At 39.6% G+C, this 24318-nt stretch overlaps 1 protein-coding gene across 2 annotated transcripts in view; it reads right to left on the bottom strand.

The window, feature by feature from the left end:
- Nucleotides 1–298: 298 nt before the first annotated feature.
- Nucleotides 299–24318, bottom strand: part of ccm2 (CCM2 scaffold protein) — a 102535-nt gene continuing 78515 nt past the window's right edge. For both annotated transcript variants that reach the window (XM_063035546.1, XM_063035538.1), the window contains exons 8-10: nucleotides 15447–15576; nucleotides 13556–13694; nucleotides 299–5276 (exon numbers count right to left, since the gene is read on the bottom strand). In XM_063035546.1, the coding sequence (XP_062891616.1) occupies nucleotides 4996–5276; nucleotides 13556–13694; nucleotides 15447–15576 (550 nt within the window). In that variant the 3' untranslated portion in view covers nucleotides 299–4995. The remainder of the gene's footprint in view (nucleotides 5277–13555; nucleotides 13695–15446; nucleotides 15577–24318) is intronic.

Genomic DNA, 24318 nt, shown 5'->3' on the forward strand with positions numbered 1-24318 from the left:
CTATCATGAGAACTATATGATTTGATCTACCAGGTCAATTCGTCTGCTTATAATCCCTTTAATGTCTCCAGTACTTCCCCATTATTAAAAATGATGGAAACATTTCTACCATCATTGTGTTCTCAGTTCCCTTCCATTTCTGCTATATTGAGTCTTCTGGAATAAAGGAAAGCAATATCATGCCCAATATTTCTTTACTGAATTAACATTCCAGGATTGCTCTGAAAACTGCCTTAAAATCTGCAAAATATTTCAAACAAGTAGTGAAAAGGTACAGAATAATGCCAATTTCTAGCTTTTAATTTGTCAAAGAGGAGCAAGGCAAAGGTAATGGAATAAGTAAAAGATCCGTCTGGATAAAATACTAGAAACACTAAAATCAAGAAACATCCACATAAATGAAAGATCGTTGGTCGAAAACATTAATGCAAAATCGTTACCAGCAGCTACCACCCAAAAAAACTTGGACTAATGGTTGATCGAAATTTAAATTACATCCTATTAATTCACTTTCAAGGATTCTTCATCTCATGTTTACCATATTTATTGCTTATTTATTTATTATTTCTTTATTTTTCTTTTTTATTTGCACTGTTTTTTTTTACATACATAGCTATTGTCCGTCCTGTTGCTTGCGGTCTTTCATCGATTCTATTGTTTCTTGTATTTACTGTGTATTCCTACAAGGAAATGAATATCAGGATTGCATACAGTGACATACATGTATTTTGATAATAAATTTACTTTGAATATATTCTGCAGATCTTGAATAACAGTAAAGATGAAAACCTGTTCCAAAAACATCTACTCAGTTTTCATCAAGTGACAGAGAAAGGACACATCAGACTAGGATGTGGGTGAAACAAAATAATTTTCAATTGACAGCTCAGAGCTACAGTATGCCTGCATTATGAACATTCATTCAAAAGGCTGGACATGCATTTCCTGCTCTTGCAATGGGAAGGTGGGTGGGTATTGGGTGATCAGAGCACAGGCCCTTCAATATTGAGAAGGGGTGAGTGAAGGTTTAATGTTAGTGTTACACAAACCAAAATAAATATAATGTGAAGACAAGCATACCATTAGTAACGTGACACAAGGAAAGCAGTGAGCATCCAGGAGGAACAGTTGAATGCCTCATCAATTGAAGGGAATCCTTGGCTAATCACAGTAGAAACCACTTCAAAGACCGCTATAAATATTGCTGACAATATGATAATGCCAGAGAAGCCAGAAGTTGAAAATTGGTCTTAAGAAGCTGAAGATATTTGAAGCTAGTCAATGTGTATGCTCTAGCCAGAAAGTAGTAGCACAGATAATGTATTTGAAAACATAAGAATTAGAGCAGGACTGAGGCCAAATGTTCCATGCATTCCATGAAAAAAGAAACAGGTATAGGAGGGGCCACAACTTGTTTGCATAGAAATATCTTCATTTGGAAACCGGGAATGGAGTTAAGACAATTTATCCAACTGTCATGATGGACTTTGTTTAGCTGCAGATATTTTTTGGACAGCTTAGATGCAGAATAACTATTCTCATAAAATTGCATATCACAAATTGCAAAGTGAAATCTTTTTAATCTTTGTCAGTGTACATGATATATTTGATTTATGACAACCTTCATCTCAGTTGTGAATGTGTGCAATTAATATCTGAACTGAAATGTAAAGCAATTACTGCAAAAACATCACACCAAAAACTATGCTACGGATGTACAGTACACATCAATACTGACCATTAACACAAACTAAATCATGAGACAGAAAACTAAGAAGTAAGAATTCTTCTTTTAAATGGAGCAACGTTAACATGGATTAAAAATGTTTTAATAAAAGGCAAAATATGCAGCTGAAATAATTCCTATACAGGAATACTGCAAAGATGCAAAATTTATTAAAATAATTTGACATAAATAGACCCCAAAATAAATATGCATTTGACCTAATCTAGAATATAGCATTGCTATACGCTGAAAAGAATTATGCTCTTCATGGTCAGATAATTATTTTTTTTACCAGAATATTGTGCTAAGTGAATAATGGATGTTGCAGCTAAGTGTGTAGGAAATACAAGTTTGAATTCGGACACATTTGTAGGTATCACTGACCAAAGTGTACATCTCAAAACAACCGCAAAACACAGTTCATTTCTGGTGTCTTCCAAAGGACATACTTGCAATGACTGCAACTATAATACTGCTAATCTTGGAAACATCAAGAAAACTCAACTTCAGTTGCCAAGTCATCATACTTCTCTACAGTGGTTCCATTTCCAACTGGTAAAGAGTAAAATTAGATGTAAAGCATCGCTTTGTAGCGCATATTTCAAAACAAAAATTTGTGACATGGCTTCTATTTCTTCCTTACCCACCAATCAATTGAATCAGGACATATATAGCAGATGTTTGCTGGAAAAATAAAAGAAAGCAAGTGAATTACTGTAGCCCATGCAAAAGGACTAAAACTGGCATGGAAGTAGATGTATGATAAAGCTATAATACAAATACCATGAGTGACTACAGAAAGGAGGTTTTGGTGCATGCTATTATACTGCATTTCCATGATACTTATCTGGGTTAGAATCCTGAACTTAACTTTAAATTTCAGTACGATCAGACAATTCAGCTGACAGTGCACAAATAGACCGAATGTTTGATCCATTAACTAATAGCAGATTGCAGCACCATTCAGTCAGATGGCCAATCATTCCCTCTATCATAGCTCAGTCTACAGATTGAAAACAATGGCTAAAACTTCATAAAACTACATGGGATTTTTTTAGTGCCTTATCAAGCTTAAAATTTAAACATAATGTATAAAAGACCGTAACTTTTTAAGTACAGTTCTTATACATAAATGGCCAGATTTTGTGATAGCAAATGATGGGTCAACTCCTCAGAACTGGCATTTTGGAATTTCTACCTATTTTTGATTGAAAACGCAAACCTCCAATGCTGCTGCCAATAATTCAATACATTTTTACAGGCTGCAATAATGTATCTACGAGATAATTTGGCTGCTTACTTGTCAGAAGGTATTAGATCAGGCCTTGCTGCAAAATTCTGCCAATTTGGCAAGTATTGTGCAAATTTAAGATTACAAGTGATTTCAACCTCAATGTAGTAGAACAAATAGCCAAAGTAGTATCTCAATGTCATTTGATGAGGACAAAAATGAATTCTAATATTCTTAGAGTGGGCTATGTGCTTGATTACTCCTATCACATCCCTCAACATTCCCTACATTTCCCTATATTTGATGTTTTTCACTAAGACATGGCTGTACTTCCCCAAATCCTTTGCAAAATTTAACAGAAGGTGATTGCTGCAATTATACTGTACCCCCACCCCCCCCCCCACCACACACACACAGACATCCACTATCTTGGGTATATGCAATTAATGTTTAACATCTAGACTGGGAACCAACAATGCAGTTTACCAGAACCAATGTCACTGGCATTGAACTCAAAATGTTAAACATAACATTAATTATAGGCCAATAACTCCAAAAACAATTATACTGATATAGTAGCATATTGCAATTGAGCTTACAACTCAAGAATACAATTAAAATACTACTAAATGACTTCATGCCAAAACAATAGATGGGCTATTGAAACATCCACATCCAGTCCTTACAAGAAAGCAAGTGGCTCCAAGGACCATTATACTGGTTTTACTTGTAAAACCCATTAATTCAGATTGAGGTTTACTAGGATTACATGCTACACAAAAATTTCACACAGTCTGTCCACTGCACATTGTCACATACAAATAACAATACAATACATGCAATGGTATAAAATCCTGGAGGATTCCAATAAATAAATTTGTAGAATTAAAATGGGTGAAGGCATCATTCATATGCAGTCTATATACAGCACCCAAAAGGACAATTATCCAAGTTTTAAAGTTACTATTTGCTGTAGTTTCATGACAAATTTATTCTTCACTTCAGTTTTCCATAGATGACAACAAAGCAGCATGTAACAGCAAAAATATTCAATTAAATGGGTCATGATTGAATAGTCTTTTTTAGAATGTCATTTTGACTTTGAAAAATATTTGCATTGGGTGTGCATAAATATACAGGACAGTTTAAAAAAGTATCAATATGCAGACACACCACTGTGGTGCACCCTATTATTTATTTCACTACAACAGTAACCCTTTGTGTTGAAGAAAATGAATTCTAATGTAATATCACAATAACAATTTCCTTTTTAAAAAACTGGGAGATAAATATTGATATTGAAGGAAAATACACTTTTGCAGAAATTCTTAAAGCACCTGGCTAGCAGTAGAATGCCAAGTCTACTGCAACATCCTGGCATCTCCCAAATAAAAATTAGCTAATTGAAGATTTTTAAAAAGTCATATGAACTAATGATAATGCATTGCAGCAGTGTGCAAGTACAAATTATTTTTCCCTTAATAGTATGCCAACTCTCCTGCATCTTCCCCAAACAAATAATACATTACCTATTTTGGTCACATTCAGACAAATTTATAGTTACGTTTTATGTGCAGCCATATGCAGATGAAGTGTACAGTTTAAATGCTGACACAGGGAGCATCTATCAAGCTGCATATATGCTACAGAGTAGGGACATTCAAATTGTTGGAGTGACAGGAGAAAAACTGAAATTCTGTCCAGAATGGTATTAAATCATCCCTGACATCACAGTATACTGTACTATGTAACCTTGTGCAGATGGGATACAAAACCATGTGATAGGACCAGGAAAGTCTTGTCCACTAGTGGAACAATCAAGCCTAACAACTACTGTTACAAAAAGGTTTGAATACAAATACGCAATATTATCTACAATAAAAAAAGTTATATGGCATGATTTCATGTTCTTCATTTTGTAGAAATGTTTTAACAATTCATTTAAATATTCACATTGTAGTAAACTTCATGAAAGAACACATCTGTATAAGAAAGAAGTCTTGAAGGCCATTAACAGGATGTGCAAATATTTCATTTTTCAAGATGAATCATGATCCATACTGCAACCAAGGGCCTCAATATCATGGCTGATGTCGGAGATCATTTTGTCCCACTCATCACCTTCTGAAGGCACTGACTGATCATCTGAGCCTGCAGTTGCTCCATTCCCATTGGTGGTTGAATTGGATGCATTACTTAAAGTCCTTCTGCATCGGCCAAAACTGTCTGTAATAATGCCCCGGCCATCCTTGACACCAATGGTTTCTAGAAAGTTTTCAAAGTGTAAGCTGTCTTTTTCTGGAATGAAAGGTCGGAGTCCTAGAAAACATAATGTGAGCATTTAAATTGTTTTAATTTCTGATGGCAGCATTTTAATTATTTTTAGAGTACGTCAGAGCCCAGTAACCAGCTGCTTGGTTATTCTAAGTACACCCGATTTATGGGAATTGGTGGTTGTTCATAGTTCTTCAGAAATATTCCATGAGAACACTCTATTGTAGCAAATCAGATTTTGATAAATTAAACAACCTTAACACCACTTCAATCCAAATCCAATTACCAGCTCGAAGTTCAAAGAAAATGTATGTTACCATATACAACCTTGAGATTAATTTTCTTGTAGACACTCAATAAATCTATAGAATAATAGATAAGAAAATGAATGAAAGACCCCACCAACTTGGGTGAAGAACCAGTGTGCAAAAAACAAACTGCAAATACAGAAATAAATAAATAATAATAATAAACAAATAAGCAATAAATATTGAGAACATGAGATGAAGAGTCCTTGAAAGTGAGTCCATAGGTCTTGGGAACATTTCAATGATGGGGCACATGAAATTGAGTAATGTTATCCCTTTTGGTTCAAGAACCTGATGATCAAAGGGGTAAGAACTGTTCCTGAACCTGGTGGTGGGGGTCCTGAGGCTCCGGGACCGTCTTACTGATGGCAGCAGTGAGAAGAGATCATGTCCTGGGTGGTGGGGGTCACTGATGATGTAAGCTGCTTTCCTGCAACAACATTTCATGTAGATGTGCTCAAAGGTGGGGAGGGCTTTACTTGTAATGGACTGGGCTGTATCCACTACGTTTTGTAGAATTTTCTGTTCAAGGGCAATGGTGTTTCCCTACCAGGCTGCAATGCAGTCAGTCAGTATACTCTCCACTACACATCTACAGAAGTTTATCTAAGTTTTAGTTATCATGCCGATCTTCACAAACTTCTAAGGAAGTAGAAGCACTGCTGTGCTTTCTTCATAACTGCACTTACGCAGTAGGCCCAGGACTGGTCCTCCAAAATAATAACACCAAGGTATCTGAAGTGCTGACTTCCTTCACTCCTGATCTTCTGATGAGGACTGTCTCATGGACCTCTGGTTTCTTCCTCCTGAAGTCAATAATCAGCTCCTTGGTCTTACTGATATTGAGTAAGAGGTTGTTTTTAAAATGGTACCACAGCCAGATTTTCAATCTCCTTCCTATATTCCTGATTTGTCACCACCTTTGTTTCAGCTTGCAACAGTGGGGTCATCAGCAAATTTGAATATGGCATTGGAGCTATGCTTAGCCACACAGTCTTAAGTGTAAAGCAAGGGTCTAAGCACGCAGCTTTGTGGTGCACATTTGTGCTGATGGGAGATCGTGGAGATGTTGTTAATCCAAACTGATTAGGGTCTGCAAGTGAGGAAATCAAGGATCCAATTGCACAGGAACATATTGAGGCCAAGGTCTTGGAGCCTATTGATTAGTTTTGAGGGGATGATGGTATTGAATTCTAAACTGTGGTGGATAAAGAGTATCCTGATGCATCTTGGCTGTACAAATGTTCCAGAGTTGAGTGAAGAGCCAATAAGATGGACCTGTTGCTCTGGTAGGCAAGTTGGAGCAGATCTAAGTCGCTTCTCAGGCAGGAATTGATATCTTTCATCACTGTGGATTTAAGTGCTACTGGACAATAATCATTGGGGCAGGTTCCCACATTCCTCTTAGGTGCTGGTATAATTGAAGCCTGCTTGAAGCAGGTGGGTACCCCAAGACAGCTGAACCGAGAGGTTAAAGATCTCAGTACACTCCAGCGAATTCATGTATAATTTTTAATTTTCCACAACTATCAAGACACTGCTGAAAATTATCCCAAAACAAAGCAAATTATCCTACCATCAAGTAGAAAAAATATGCATGATGGTAAAAATCCAACAACCCTGAATGACAGATGCTAATTAATAGGAGTAAGGGTACTGGATTGCTTTTCCAGGCTTTGTTAGTGCAGGCACAAAAGGACTCTGCCTGAGATGCATATGACCGAAAGATATAGGAGCGGAATTAGACAATTATACCTATACATTTCATCATGGCTGATCCATTTCTCTCTCAGCCCCAATCTTCTGCCTTCTCCCTATAAAACTTCATGCCCTGACTAATCAAGAATCTATCAAACTCTACCTTGAATATATCCAATGACTTGGACTCCAACTGTCGAAGGCAAGAAATTCCACAGATTCCTCCTCTCTGGCTAAAATATTCCTCCTCATCTCCGTACTAAATGGACATTCCTCTATTATGCCCTGGTCCTAGACTTCCCCCCACCATAGGAAACATCCTCTCCACATCCACTCTATCAAGGCCTTTCACCATTCGATAGGTTTCAATGAGAACCCCCCCACTTCATTCTTCTAAGTTCTAGCCCAAAGCAATCAATCTGTCCTCATGTGGTAACCCTTTCATTCCCAGAATCATTCTTGTGAACCTCTTCTGAACCCTCTCCAATGTCAGCACATCCTTTCATAGACAAGGGGCTCAGAACTGCTCTCAATACTCCAAGTGAAGCCTTACCAGTGCCTTATAAAGCCTTAACATTACATCCTTGAAATAAAGACTCACCACTCACTCAGCCAGCACCGATATGCTGTTTTACAGTTGAGAAAACCTTCAGATGCTGGAAATCAAAAGTAATGCACACACAATGCTGGAGGAACTCAGCAGGGCAGGCAACATCTATGGAAAAGAGTAAACAGTCGATGTTTCACGTCTGATGAAGGATCTCGGACCGAAACGTCCTGGCCTTCTGAGTTCTTCCAGAATTTTGTGTGTATTACCATTTTACAATTGCTTGGTCTCCACTTTACCTCAGACATTTTACTTCTCACCACCTTTCCTCCAATGCAAGTTAAAACATGATTCATTTCTAACTTTTCACAATGCTAAAAAAGGTTCATCAACCCAAAGTAACAGCATGTTTCTGGAGGTTCTACAATTTGCCTATTGCCAGAATAGGTCTACAGCAGATGCAATCTTACTGGCTCTCCACTTGGTCTTGGATAACCAGTACAATAGGAATACCAAAGTCAGCCTGCTGTTTATTGACTACAGCTCAGCATTCAACACAATCATACCCTCAAGTTCTAATCAACAAGCTGTAAAAATCTGGACCTCTGTTCTTTCCTCTGCAATTGGATCCTTGACTTTCTCACTGGGAGACCACAGTCTGTGCGAATCGAAAATAATATCTCTTCACTGATAATCAACACTGGCACACCTCATGGAATTGTGCTTAGCCCACTGCTCTACTCTATCTACACCCATGATTGTGTAGGTAGGTACAGCTCAAATGCCATCTATAAATTTGCAGCAACACAACTACTGTTGGCAGAATTTCACATGGTGACAATGAGGCTTACAGGAGTGAGACAGATCAACTGGTTGAGTGGTGTCACAGCAACAAACTTGCATTCAATGTCAGTAAGACCAAGGAATTGATTGTGGACTTTAGGAAGGGGTTGAGAACAACACACACTAGTCCTCATCGAGGGATGACATGTGCATAAGGTGAGCAGTTTCAAGTTCTTGGGTGTCAACATCTAAGAATCTATTCTGGGACTAACACATCCATGTAATTACAAAAAAGGTATGGCAGTGGCTATATTTCATTAGAGAATTAGTATGTCATCGAAGACTCTCAAATTTCTAAACGTGTACTGTGGAGAGCATTCTAACTGGTTGCATCAAAGTCTGTTATGGAGGGGCAATGACACAGGATCAGAAAAAAAGCTGCAGAAAGTTATAAACTCAGCTAGCTCCATTATGGGCAGCCTCCCCAGAACCAGGGCACCTTCAAAAGGTAACACACACAAAATGCTGGAGGAACTCAGGTCAGGCAGCAACTATGTAAAAGAGTAAACAGTCGATATTTTAAGCCAAGACTCTTCTTCAGGACTGAGAGGGCAGGGGAGAGGGAAAAGAAGCTAGCTTGAAGGTGATAGGTGAAGCCAGGTGGACGGGAAAGGTCAAGGGCTGAAGAAAGAATCTGATAGGAGAGGAGAGTGGACAATAGGAGAAAGAGGAGGAGTGGACCCAGGGGGAAGTAATAGGCAGGTGAGAAATAGTGAAAGGTCAGAGTGGGGAATGGGGGGGGGGGCGGGGGGTTGGAGAGAGAAGAGAATTGTGTTCACTGGAAGGAGAAATCGATTTTTATACCTTCAGGTGGAATATAAAGTGTAGCTCCTCCACTCTGAGGGTGGCCTTGTCTTGGCACAAGAGGAGGCCATGGAATCAACACACTGGAGCAGGAATGGGAATGGGAATTAAAATATTTTGCCATAATCTGCTTGTGGCAGATGGTGCAGAAGTGTTTGACGAGGCAGTCACTCAATTTATGGCGCGTCTCACCTATGTAAAAGAGGCAGCCATGGGAGCACCAGACACAATAGACGACCCCAACAGTTTCACAGGTGAGGTGTAGCCTCACCTGGAAGGACCATTTGGGGTCTTGAAAGGAGGTGAGGGAGATTGTGTATGGGTAGGTGTAGAACTTTGGCTGCTTGCAGAGATAAGTGCCTAAGGGAGATTAGTGGAGAGGGACGAATGGACACATTAATCGTGGAGGGAGCGATCCCTGCAGAAAGCAGAGGGTGGGGGGAAGAGGTAAAGATAAGTTTAGTGGTAGGGTCCCTTTGGAGATGGCACATCTCTATGGGAAATTTATGGGAAATGGAGGCGAGGGCAGCATCAATAACTCCGTTCTTTAAAGGAGGGGGACTTCTCTGATGTCCTGAAGTGGAAAGCCACGTCCTGAGAACAGATGCAATGGAGACGAAGAAACTGGGAAAGGGGAATATCATTTTAACAGGAGATAGGGTGGGAAGAGGTAGAGTCCAGATAACTATGGTAATCAGTAGGTTTATAAAAGATGTCGGTTGACAGTTTGCCTCCAGAGATAGAAACGGAGAGATCAAGAAAGGGGAGGGAGACACCCTAGTGAATTTAAGGGCAGGGTAGAAGTTAAAGGCAAAATTGATGAAATTGACGAGCTCAGCATGGGTGCATGAAGCAGTACCAATGCAATTGTCAATGTAGCGGAGGAAGAGGTGGGTAACATACCCAGGTAAGTCTTTGAACACAGACTGCTCTACAGAGCCGAAGAGGCAGGTATAGCTGGGGCCCATGTGAGTACTCATGAACTCCTCAGGTTTGGAGAAGGTGGAAGGAGCCAAAGGAAAAATTGTTCAGGGTGATCACCTTCACAAGGCAATGCTTCAAAAAGGTAGCATCCATCAAGAACCCCCAGCACCCAGAACATGCTGTCTTCTCAATGCTAGCATCAAGGTGGTGGTACGGGAGTCTGAAGACACACATTCAACGTCTCAGGAACAGCTTCTTTTGCTCCACCATCAGATTTCTAAATGAACAATGAACCCATATGCACTACCTCACCTTTCCTTCTCTTTTTGTGCTACTTATTTTATATTGCAATTTATAGGTTTTTTATCATGTATTGTAATACCAGTGCTGCAAAACGACAAATTTCACATTTGCCAGTGATATTAGTTGGGCACGTGGCCAAGTGGTTAAGGCATTCGTCTAGTGATCTCAAGGTCGCTGGTTTGAGCCTCAGCTGTGGCAGCGTGTTTGTGCCCTTGAGCAAGCCACCTAACCACACATTGCTCTAGTATCTGAGCAAGGAGTGGCGCCCCAGACTTCCAATCTGTGCCTTGTAAGGCATGAAAATGCCCGACGCAGGCCTCTCATGGTCTGAGTCGACGTTCCCTCCCTCCCTGCCAGTGATATTAAACCTGATTCTGATTCTGTTCCAGTCGTAAAAAATACTAATGCCAGTCTTCGGTAGATAATGCAAACCAAAGGGAAAGCATACTACCAGTTGTATGATGGTGACGAACCCCTTTACTTAGCACTGGAAGTAACAGAGAAAAGTGGATACATTTTCCAGCAACAGAGGGCCCAAAATCAAAATAAGACAAATCAATAAATAAGCAGAGTTAACAGATAATATGGCAGTTCTAAGTTAAGAAAGGTAGTACATGGTTAAAATCAAGAAGTAAAGATGCAATTTATGAAAATTTAAAGGCATAGAAATTAGTTAATCTTCATAATCAAGCAACATATTCAGTATCAGTTTAAAGGTTAGTTTTGCAGAAAAGCTGCCGTAACAAAGCTCCTTCATAGACCAAAAACAATATACCCACCAAAAGCAAATATATTTGCAATATCTAATCATAGTCTAAACCCCCCATCTCTGGAATCAACCTGGTGAACCTCTTCTGCAAGGCCCTTTAAGAGCTGCATCAGAAAACTACTGACAAAGGGCTGTGGAAATTTCTAACATAATAGATACTACAACAACTGAAACTTTCAAACTTTAAAAAACTTGTTGCTTGTTAAATTGAGCCAAGGGTGACAACTTGAACTGGAAATTAGATCTAAAATTGATAAAACAATCTCTACAGATTGAAAATCATGCTGTTATGCTGAGCGGTGAAATTACTTGCAGGGATGAGGGGAGGAAGAGGGCGAGATCAGCTTTGCTGAAGTGAAGTCAAAAACTGACTTTATGGTATAATAAACCATAAATGAAAATTTCAAAACTGTATTTGAAGTTCTTTGTGGATATAATGAGCGCAGTGGATAGAGGGGAACAGATGGATGTTATTTACTTGGATTTCCAGAAGGCATTCGATAAGGTGCCACATAAAAGACTTATCCATAAGAAGAGGATACATAGAGTTGGGTTGATGTATTAACATGGATAGAGGATTGGTTAACTAACAGAAAGCAGAGAGTTGGGATACATGAGTGTTACTCTGGTTGGCAATTGGTGGTGACCGGTGTGCTGCAGGGGTCGATGCTGGGCCTAATAATTGTTCACGATATACATTAACAATCTGGAAGAGGGGACCGAGTGATGTGTATCTAGCTTTGCTGATGATACCAAGTTGAATGGAAAAGCAAATTGTGCAGAAGATATGGAAAGCCTGCACAGAGATATAGAAAGGTTAAGTGAGTGGGCAAGAGTTTGGCAGATGGAGTACAATATTGGTAAATGTGAGGTCATCCACTTTGGAAGGAAAAGAGTTTATTTTTTAAATGGTAAAAAACTGCAGCACGCTGCTGTGCAGAGGAACTTGGGAGTATTTATGCATGAAACACAAAAAGTTGCTTTGCAGGTGCAGCAGGCTATTAAGAAGGCAATTGGAATGTTGGCCTTGTTGCTAGAGGGATTGAATTTAAGAGCAGGGAGGTTATGCTGCAACTATACAGGGTACTGGTGAGGCCGCACTTGGAGTACTGTGTGCAGTTCTGATCTCCTTACTTGAAGGAGGATATACTGGCTTTGGAGGCGGTGCAGAGGTTGATTCCAGAGATGAAGGGGTTAGACTATGAGGAGAGATTGAGTCACCTGGGACTGTACTCGCTGGAATTCAGAAGAATGACAGGAGTTCTTATAGAAATGTATAAAATTATGAAAGGGATAGATAAGATGGAGACAGAAAAGTTGTTTCCACTGGTAGGTGAGACTAAAACTAGGGGACATTACCTCAAGATTCGGGGGAGTATATTTAGGACAGAGATGAGGAGAAACTTCTTTTCTCAGAGAGTGGTGAATCTGTGGAATTCTCTGCTCAATGAAGCAGTGGAGGCTACCTCAGTAAATATATTGAAGACAAGGTTGGATAGATTTTTGCATACTAGGGAAATTAAGGGTTAGGGGAAAAGGCAGTTAGGTTGAGATGAGTCTACAGCTAGATCAGCCATGATCTTATTGAATGGCAGAGCAGGCTCGACGGGCCAGATAGCCTACTCCTGCTCCTATTTCTTATGTTCTTATGTATTGGCAAGACAAAATTCAGGCAGAGGTATATTTAAAGCACGATAGGTGTGTTAAAGGAATTTCTGTGAAACTATATATTGGTTGGGGGAAAAATATGTATGTCAATAGTTTAAATGAATGTAAGTTTGCAGTGCTTTGATGAGGTGATTATGAAAAATGTAATAAGCAATTATGGTTTAAGTTCATAATAATTAGATGTTGCATTGTTCAATTTTTGAAACTGAGCTTGAAATAAGCAAGTTTCAAAGTTAGCTTCCCTCACCCATTCCCAAAAGATTAAAAATCTGCCTGAATCTCAAAAAAATGATATTCAAGTTGCACGATTTACCACTCTTAAGTTAAAAGGAGGATAGACAAAAGGTTTTATTGTTAAGTGCTGTGACTTTGTTAACACAGCAAATACAATTCTTAGCAATACCGAGCAGTATTGGTAACTAGTCATCCAAATAATCTTGGAAATTAATTGGTAACCTACCAAGTAATAGAAATTTTCTACCATCACCATACAATTGTCGAAGACTGATGCAAAATTCATGAATTGAAGCACCATTTCGATATTCATGCAGAAGCATAGCAAACTTTTGGATTTCTTCAGAAGTCAGCTTTGTTCTCAACTACAAAAACATAGTTCACAATTAATACAGTAATGGATCAGTGTTAACAATCAGAAGCAATCTGAGTAAATGCTATTCTAATACTATTCAATACATCTTCACAAAAATTGGGCAACAAAGAGGTTTTACATAATTCACAGCAACTTAATTTTCAAGTCCATAATCATATATGCAGGTAACTATCAGGTTGTTCCTGAATATGTTACTTGAACCTACTATATTTCTTACCAGCTGTCAAATTTTTATTGACAGAATTTAAATAAAAGGATGACAGCTGATCTCGTGTCACCCTTGAACATTCACCAGATCATTTGTTTCCCCTCTACTGCAAAATTGTGCAGCTAACAGTTTGGGATAGCAACAGAAATGAAATCCGGACTGCACTGCGCTGTTGGAGCTACAATTAAAACTCTGTACATTTACTTATGTTCATATTATTTAAACGTTTGTAAATTCCACACAATGTTAAATATTTCAGGTAAATTTTTACAAAATAGTATTCTGGGTAGTGAATAAACTATGAATGGCTTTCAACCTAGAGTTTACAGAGTGAAGATCTGCTATCAAATATTACTTTCTTATAACTATAAAATTGGAGAAAATATGGAGGTGGGTAGTGATATTTTTCAGTCTAGAAAACTAAGGACTTTAAGACTTATAATTTGCTTCAATGTTGATTGAAAAAACAATCAAACCTCAGAGCTACTGCCAAAGGTTAAATTTATCAATTAGCAGCAGCATAAATCTGGAACATCTGTGGCTGTTTGGTCACCATTTCAAAAGGTTCTGTATTTCCAATCTTTCTGCTTTCCTACCCTCAAACTACCACCACCCTATGCACATCAACCCAAAAGAAAATTAGCGTATATGGAAATCAAACCAATTGATCAATTGATGCACTATGTTGAGAAGCAATGAGAAACACTAATCTTTAAATTAAATGTCACCATGTTTTGCAAGTGCAATAGCAGAACATGTAACATAATTTTTGAAACATTTGTACATAGCTACAGCCATTTGGTCAATATATCAAGAAAATTAATAATTCAAAAATTTTGCTTTGTCAATGAAATTGCATTTTCAGTACACTTATGTGTACCCAATTGATAATTACAAATTGAGAGCTGTGGTTATACTCGTGCTGTCAGTAAAATGATTGGTAAAAAAAAACAACAGGAATTCTGCAGATGCTGGAAATTCAAGCAACATACATCAAAGTTGCTGGTGAACGCAGCAGGCCAAGCAGCATCTATAGGAAGAGGCGCAGTCGACGTTTCAGGTCGGCCTGAAACGTCGACTGCGCCTCTTCCTATAGATGCTGCTTGGCCTGCTGCGTTCACCAGCAACTTTGAGGTAAAAAAAAAAGGCGTTTTAAAGGGCTCAGATCACTAATGATTCATATTAATTTCTAGGATTATAGAGCCAATGTCTGGACAGCACTAGAAGTCAGAACTGAACCCAGACTGCAGGAGCTAAGCCAGCAACTCAAATAGCTATGGCACTTTTCTTCACCCTGCTTACCTATACCTATTCAAGACAAGCATTCCACGCTTATTTCTGTCAGGTATATTCCAAGGATGATATTCAATTTTAAACATTTCTATTGGCCTTAACAGAGGACAAACATGAATAGAATAGAACTTTATTATCATCGTTAAAGACAACAAGATTATGGATTACAAAACATGAGATCACTCTGAGAAAAGTACCATCATAAAAGCCTGTGTTCTGATGCTTCGAACAGTAACTTACTGTCATCATATAATCCTGCAGGAGTTCAGCTGCAGAAGCGCTCAGTTCACTTTCACTGACATTTTTTATCTGAGGAGATGGTAGAGTTGAAGATGGTGAATTTCCTCCAGTATCAGATCCCTGAAAAGACCTGCAGGAACAAAAGAAAATAGTTTAACTATATGCAAGTTGCAATAGCCAAAAGTAATCAACTCAGAAATTAATTTATATATTGAATACTGCATTTGATAATGCAAGCGAATGTTATCAATTTCTTCATTAATTTTCAACGGGATGCATACAATTGCATGGCTAGTACTTATTGCCTGTTCTTAATTGCACACAGGACCCCAAGACAGGGGCAGAATCAGGTCATTCGGCCCACCAAAACTGCTCTGCACTTGATCATGGCTGATTTAGTTACTTTCTCAATTTCATTTCTCTCCATAACCTTTGATGTTTTTAACAAGAACCTATCAAACTCCACCTTAAATATACTCAACGATTTGGCCTCAACAGCCATTTATAGCAATGAATTCCACAGATTTGCTACTCTCTAGCAAGAAATTCCTTATCCATTCTACAGTGATGTTCTTCCATTCTAAGGCTGTGCCCTCTGGTGCTTTTACAAGGTAATGTAATGGGTGACAGATAACGCACATTGTTCATAGAAACTGTTCTACATAGTTCACAAACACCTACACTGAGTTGTTGTGTTTACTTTAAGAAACTGTGTCTGATGTAATAACTGTGTCTGATTATACTGATAAAGATAACTGCTTTTGGCTTGTTCGTAATGGAAGGAAAGGGCTGCAGCTTTTGTTGCGCACATAAGATGACTCTCACATGTTTTATTCACAAAACGTTGTTAAGAAGGCATATGGTGTGTTGGCCTTCATTAACCGTGGGATTGAGTTCAGGAGCTGTGAGGCAATGTTACAAGGCCTTCTTTAGACCCCATTTGGAGTACTGTGTCCCGTTCTGGTCAGCTCATTACAGGGAGGATGTGGATATATAGAGAGAGTGCAGAGGAGATTTACAAGGATGTTGCCTGGATTGGAGAGCATACCTTATGAAAATAGGTTGAGTGAACTTGGCCTTTTCTCCTTGGATTGACGGAGGATGAGAGGTGACTTGATAGAGATGTACAAGATGATGAGAGGCATTGATAGTGTAGATAGCCAGAGGCTTTTTCTCAGGGCTGAAATGGCTAACATGAGAGGGCACAGTTTTAAGATGCTTGGAACTAAGTACAAGGGGGATGTCAGAGGTAAGTTTTCCCCCACAGAGAGTGGTGGGTGGGTGGAATGCACGTTAAGAGACTCTTAGATCATTACATGAAGCTTAGAAAAATAGAGGGCTATGCGGTAGGGAAATTCTAGGAAGTTTCTAGAGTAGGTTACATGGTCGGCACAACATTGTGGGCCGAAGGGCCTGTAATGCTCTGTATTTCTATGTTTCTAAAAGTGTACACCAGACTCTCCTAAAATTGGAAACATCTTCTCCACATGTACTCTAGTCCTTTCAATATTCGGTAGGGATCAACGAGATCCCCCTCATTCTTCTAAACTCCAGCAAGTACAGGCCAAGAGCCATCAAATGCATGTTATTCTTTCATTCTCAGGACCATTCTTGTGAACCTCCTCTGGACTTTCCCCACTGCCAGCATATCTTTCTTAGACGTGGGGCCAAAAACTGCTCAATGCTCCAATTCTGGTGTGACAATTGCTTCATAAAGATTGAGCATTATTACATCTTTGCTCTTATAGTATAATACTCTTGAAATGCATGCCAACATTGCATTTGCCTTCCTGACTACCGACTCAACCTGCAAGTAAACCTTTAGGGAATCTTGCACTAGGACTCCCATGTCTCTTTGTACCTCTGATTTCAGAATTTACTCCCCACTTAGAAAATAGTCTATGCATTCTTTCTAGAAAAGTGCACAACCATACTCTTCCCTACAAAGCATTCCATTTGCCACTTCTTTGCCCATTCTCCTAATCTGTACAATGCCCTCTGCAGACTCAGCTTCCTCACCACAGCCTGCCTCTCCACCTACCTTTGTATCGTCCACAAATTCGGCCAGACATTAGTTAGATTATTAACCAATAATGTGAAAAGTAGTACAACTAAATCAAACCCTGCGGAACACCATTAGTCACTGGTAACCAAACAGAAATAGGCCCCTATATTCCTACTCTTTGCTTTCTGTCAGTCAGAAATTCTTCTATCTATGCTAGGATCCTTCCTGAAATACCATGAGCTCTTAATCCTGTTTAGCAGACTCATGATCAGCACCTTGTCAAAAGCCTTCTGAAAATCCAAGTAAATCCACTGATTCACCTTTGACTATCCTGCCTGTTATTTCCTCAAATAATCCCAACAGATCTGTCAGGAAAGATTTCCCCCTATGGAAACCATGCTGACTTCAGCCTATTTTATTGTTTGACTCCAAGTACCCCAAAACCCCATCCTTAATAATCAACTCTAAGATCTTGGCAACCACTGAGGTCAGGATGACTGATCTATAATTTCCTGCCTTTTGCCTCCCTCCCTTCTAAAGACTGGAGTGTCATTTGCAATTTTCCAATCCACTGGAACCATTCCAGGATCTAGTGATTTTTGAAAGATCACTACTAATGTCTCCACAATCTTTACAGCTACTTCTTTCAGAACCCTGGGGTGCCGGCCATCTGTTCTCAGCACAAGGAGCTGGAGCTGAGCTGTCAAGGTAAACTGCTGTGGTCCTTTCTGTGAAGGAGCTCCCACAGAACTGCTAAGGAATTCCAGGTTTTAGCAAAAATATTTTAACACCGCTAGATTTAAGTTATGGTGTGTGGAAAGCAGCAGGTGGCAGTATTTTCATACTCCTCCACTTCTCATTTTTAACAGAAGTAAATGATTTGAGAGTCTGTTTGATAATTTAGTATGTTTTATGAATGTACAGATTATAGCCAACGGTGTACCAATACAGGAAGAAACAAATGAGGCGCGAATCAGCACGCCTCATTTATGACTATGTTAGTTTTCAGTCATCGCATTTTATACCATAAGACATAGGAGCAGAATTAGGCCATTCAACCTGTTGAATCTGCTCCGCCATTCCATCATGGCTGATTTATTATCCCTGTCAACCCCATTTTCCAGCCTTCTCTCTGTAACCTTTGATGCCCTGACTAATCAAGAACCTATCAAAGTCTATATTAAATATACTCAATGATTTTGCCTCCACAGTCATCCATGACAATAAATTCCACAGATTCACTACTCTCTGGCTAAAAAAATTCCTACTCATCTCTGTTCTAAATGGATGCCTCTCTATTCAGAGGCTGTATACTCTGGTCCTAGACTCACCCACTACAGGAAATATCCACTCTATCTGGGCTGTTCAATATTTGATTGAGATCCCACCTCAACCTTCTAAACTCCAGCCAGTAGAGGCCCAGAGCCAAACACTTCTCATACATTAACCCTTTCATTCCCGGAACCATTCTTGTGAACCTCCCCTGGACCCTCTGCAATGCCAGCATATCTTTTCGTGGATAAGGGGCCTAAAACTGCTCACAATACTAGCATTGCCTTTTATAAAGCCTCAGCATTACGTCCTTGCTCTTATATTCTAGTCCTCGAAATGAATGCTAACCAAGTGACATAGGTGACAACAAGGCTTCGCTCCCAGATGAGCTCATTGCCTTCTATGCTTGTTTTGACTGTCAAAACATGGCGGAACCTTCACGAACTCTCACAGTCCCTGATGACCCTGTTACTTCAGTCTCTGAGGCCGACCTGAGATCATCCTTCAGGAGGGTGAACCCACAGAAAGTACCAGGCCCAGATGGGATACCTGGTAGAGTACTAAAGACCTGTGCTGATCAACTGGCTGGACTGTTCAGCGATGTCTTTAACCTCTCACTTTGGCTGTCTGAGGCATGCACCCACCTGCTTCAAGCAGGTTTCAAATATTTCAGTGCCAAAGAAAATGGTAATCTGCCTGACTGACTATCGTCCAGTAGCATTTACATCCACTGTGATGAAGTGAAAGTGAGAGGTTGGTGATGAAACGTATCAGCTCTTGCCCGAGAAGTGATTTGGATCCGCTCCATTTTGACTACTATCATAACAGTCCCACAGGAGATGCCAGTTCCTTGGCTCTTAACTCAACCCTTAAACATCGAGAACATCTGGACAGCGAAGGTGCATACATCACCAAGCTCTTCATTGATTATAGCTCAGCATTTAATACCATCACCCTCTCAAAGCTAATCAATAAGTTTCAAGACCTTGGCCTCAATACCTCCTTGTGCAATTGGATCCTCAATTTCCTGACTGGCTGACCCCGGTCAGTCTGGCCTGGCAAAAGTATCTCTTCCACAATCTCCATCAGCACAGATGCATCCCAAGGCTGTGTGCTTAGCCCTCTGCTCTACTCACTTTACACTTCTGACTAAGACTGTTGACTAAGCACAGCCCCAATACCATATTTAAGTTTGCTGACAACACCACTGTTGCTGTCTGATTCAAAGGTGGTGATTCATGGGGGGGGGCAGGGGGGAGAGATTGAAAATCTGGCTGAGTGGTGCCACAACAACAACCTCTCACTCAATGTCAGCAAGATTAAGGAGCTGATTATTGAGTTCAGGAGGAGGAAACCGGAGGTCCATGAGCCAGTCCTCATCGGGGTATCAGAGCTTTAAACTCCTCAGGTTTATAATCTCAGAGGGTCCGTCCTGGGCCCAGCAAGTGTCATTTCTAAGAAAACAATGCAGGATCTCTACTTTGTTAGGTTTGCAAAGATTCAGCATAATATTTAATACTTTGAAATATTTCTGTAGATGTGTGATGGAGAGAATATTGATTGGTTGAATGGGAAATCATACAAATAGCAGTAGATACAGCCCAGTTCATCACAGGTAAAGCCATCCCTACTACTGAGCCCATCTAAACATACTGCTGTTGTAGGAAAGCAGCATTCATTATCAAGGACCCCCACCATCCAGGCTATGCTCTCTTCTTCTCTGCTGCCATCAGAAAGGTTATCCTGGATCCTCAGGACCCACACCAGGTTCAGGAATAGCTAATAACTCAATTTTTGAAACTATGGGGATAACTTCACAGACCTACAACCTATAGAATCCCTTTTAAGGACGTGTTCTTGATATCTCATGTTCTTGATATTTATTGCTTATTATTATTGTTGTATTTTTTATTTTTTTTCTCAGGGCAAGCTGTTAAAACCTGAGGTACAAGCTTAGTCAAGCACATTCATTTAAAAATTGCTAGGAACCTTTGGACTATTTAGTGGTATTTAGTATCTCTTTCACACAAGACTGGAGGAACTCAACAGGTCAGGCAGCATCAATGGAAAAGCGTAAACAATTGACCTAATGGGCCGAGATCATTCATCAGGACTGTAGAGTGGTAAGTTGACTGTTTACTCTTTTCCACAGATGCTGCCTGGCCTGCTGAGTTCCTCCAGCATTGTGTGCATATTGCTTTGGATTTCAGTATCTGTAGACTTTCTCATGTCTGTGGTGTTTAGCATTATGGCTTTCTGGAGATTTACATAAATATTTCTCTGTAGGCCTAGTTGTTAACACTATTGTGTAGTGACTTTGGGGTGATACCAGTGGTAGATATTACTATTGGAACATATTTATGTTCTATAATCTTTCAAACTCCTCTTAATTCAGCATATTTCTGGTGATTTCACTTATTGATTTTTATATGTAATGTGCATTTGGATGGTTATATCTATCAAGTAAGTTGTCTTGCTTGCTGATCCTGTAATATTATATCTAGGTAGTGATTACAGATCATCTTATCTGTAATCATGAGATCGGTTGTAGTCTAATTTGTGGGACTCTGACTCTAAAACTAGATCAGGCTTGTATTTATAGTAAGGTATGGCGTATTTTACAGCAAGATTTTGGTGAATGATGTTTGCCACTTCATTGTGCCCATGTAAATAATCAGATTGAGTTAAACTGCTGCAGAATCCTGCAATGTGTTGGACTGTTTCCGGTTTCTCTCAGCATTTTCTGCATTTATTGTCTTGATTTTGTTGATCTTATTATCATGTATTTCTGATTTTTTTGTTAACCACCTGGTCCTGTATTGCCACAAGGACCACAAATACTTATGTTTCATATTTATCCACTGCTTGTAGTACCCTGCTGCTCTGTTTTATATTCTACTAGCTCTATTGCACTTCCATGTTTAATGTTCTACACTTATCCTGTCCAAAGTTATTACTTTCTTTAGTATTTGCAGTTTGTCATCTTTCATACATTGGTTGTTTATCCATCCTGCTGAGTGCAGCTTTTCACGGATTCTATTGTGTTACTTGGATTTACTATGTATGCCCGCAAAAAAATCAGAAGGTTGTATATACTGACATATATGTACTTTGATAATAAATTTACTTTGAATATTGTACTTGCTTCCCTTATGACCAACTCAACCTGCAAGTTAACTTGTAGAGAATCCTGCATGAGTACTCCCAAGTACCTTTGCAGATCTGATTTTTGAGTTTTCTCCCTGTCTACACAGTTCTTGCTTCTACCAAAGTGCATGACTATACATTTCCCTACACTATATCCCATCTGCCACTTCTTTGCCCATTCTCCCAATCCAGTCCTTCTGCCATCTACCCTTCCCCCATCCATCTTCATATCATCCACAAAATTGGCCACAAAGCCATCAATTCTGTCATTCAGGTCAAATATACAAGGTGAAAAGAAGCTGTCCCAACATCGACCCCTGCGGAACACCATTAGTCACTGGCAGCCAAACACAAAAGTACCCCCTTTATTCCCACTCTGCCTCCTGCCAGTCAGCCAATCTTCTATACATGCGAGTATTTTTTCTGTAATACCATGGGCTCTCGTTAAGCAGCCTTATGTTTAGCGCCTTGTCAAAGGCCTTCTGAAAATACGAGTAAAAACATCCAATGACTTAATCTAACCTGCCTTTTATTTCCCAATGGAATTCCAACAGTTTATCAGTCAAGATTTCCCCTTAAGGAAACCATGCTGACTTTGGCTTATTTTATTATGTGCCTCCAATTACCCCAAAACCTAATCCTTAATTATGGACTCCAACATCTTCCCAACCACTGAATTCAGACTAACTGGCCTACAATTTCCATTCTTCTACCTCTCACCCTTCTTAATGAGTAGCGAGATATTTGCAATTCGCCAGTACTCCAGAAGCACTCCAGAATCTAGAGGTTCTCGAAAGATCATTACTAATACCTCCAGAATTTCTTCAGCTAAACCTTTCAGAACAATGGGGAGTAGTCTATCTGGGCCAGGTGATTTATCTATCTTCAGACCTTTCAGCTTCCCAAACGCCTTGTCCTAAGTAATAGCAACTACACTCACTTCGGCTTCCTGACACTCTTGAATTTCTGGCATACTAGAGTCTTCCAGTGATACTGATGAAAAACAAGTTCATCCGCCATCTCTTTGTCCTCTCCAGCATCAATTTCCAGTGGTCCAATATCGACTCTTACCTCTCTTTTACTCTTCATATATCTGAAAAAACTTTTGGCATCCTCTTATTTTCCTACTCCTGTTGGGACACCATCCTATTTCATATTTTCTCTCCTTATGGCCTTTTCAGTTGCCATCTGTTGGTTTTTAAAAGCTTCCCAATCTTCTAAGTTCTCAACTTATTTTGCTACATTGTATGCCTTCTCTTCTGCTTTTATGTTGTCTTTGACTTCCCTTGTGAGCCACAGTTGCCTCATCCTTCTATTAGAATACTTCATCTTTGGGATGCGCCTATCCCGTGCCTTCCAAAATGCCCCCAGGAGCTTCAACCACTGCAGTTCTGCCATCATCCCTGCTAGTGTCCCTTCCAATCAACTTTGACTAGCTTCTCTCTCATGCCTCTAATTCCATTTACCCCTCTGTATTATTGATACACCTGACTAACTTTTCACTTTTAAACTCCAAGGTGAATTCTATCATATGATCATTGCCACCCAGGGGTTCTTTTACTTAAACGCCCTAATTAAATCTTGTTCATTACAGAACACCCAATCCAGAATAGCCTTTCCCCTAGTGAGCTCAATCAAAATCTGTTCTCAAAAGCCATCTCACAGGCATTCTGCAAATTCCTTCTCTTGGGATCCATCAACCTGATTTTCCCATCATATTCCCATCTACCTTCATAATGAAATCCCCACAACTGTTCCTTAACTCTATCTATAAGGATCTTCCAATCCTTAAACCTATTTCTAAGGATTTGATTGCATTTTTAAACCAACAGAGCCACCCCACCTCCTCTGCCTTCCTGCTTGTCCTTTTGATACAAGGCATATCCTTGGATATTAAGGTCCCAACTACGATCATTTTTCAACCACGACTCAGTGATGCCCACATTATACTTGCCAATCTCTAACTGCACAGCAAGATCATCTATCTTATTCTGTATACTGTGTACAGTCAAATGTAACACCTTCAGTCCTGTATTCACCCTTTTCAATTTTGTCCCCATATTACACTTCAATTCATCCCACTGACCGCAAATTTCACCAAACATCTGCCTGTCCTTCCTTATAGTCCCACTACACACTGCATCTACTTGTAAACCAACTGGACATTTTCAGCCCCATCACTCCAGCTCCCTCCTCCCTGTCAAATTAGTTTAAATACTCCCCAACAGCTCTAACTAACCTGCTCGCAAGGACTTTGGTCCCCTCAGGTTGAAGTGTAACTCGTCATTTTCGCACAGGTCATACCTTCCCCAGAAGAGATCCCAATAATCCAGAAATCCTGCTACTCAGCTTCCTTCCTAACTCCCTGTATTCTGCTTTCAGGACCTCCTCCTTTTTCTATCTCTGTCGTACCACAACCTCTGGTTGCTGATCCTCCTATTTCAGGAT

Source organism: Mobula hypostoma, chromosome 2, assembly GCF_963921235.1.
Source record: "Mobula hypostoma chromosome 2, sMobHyp1.1, whole genome shotgun sequence".
Lineage (NCBI taxonomy): Eukaryota > Metazoa > Chordata > Chondrichthyes > Myliobatiformes > Myliobatidae > Mobula > Mobula hypostoma.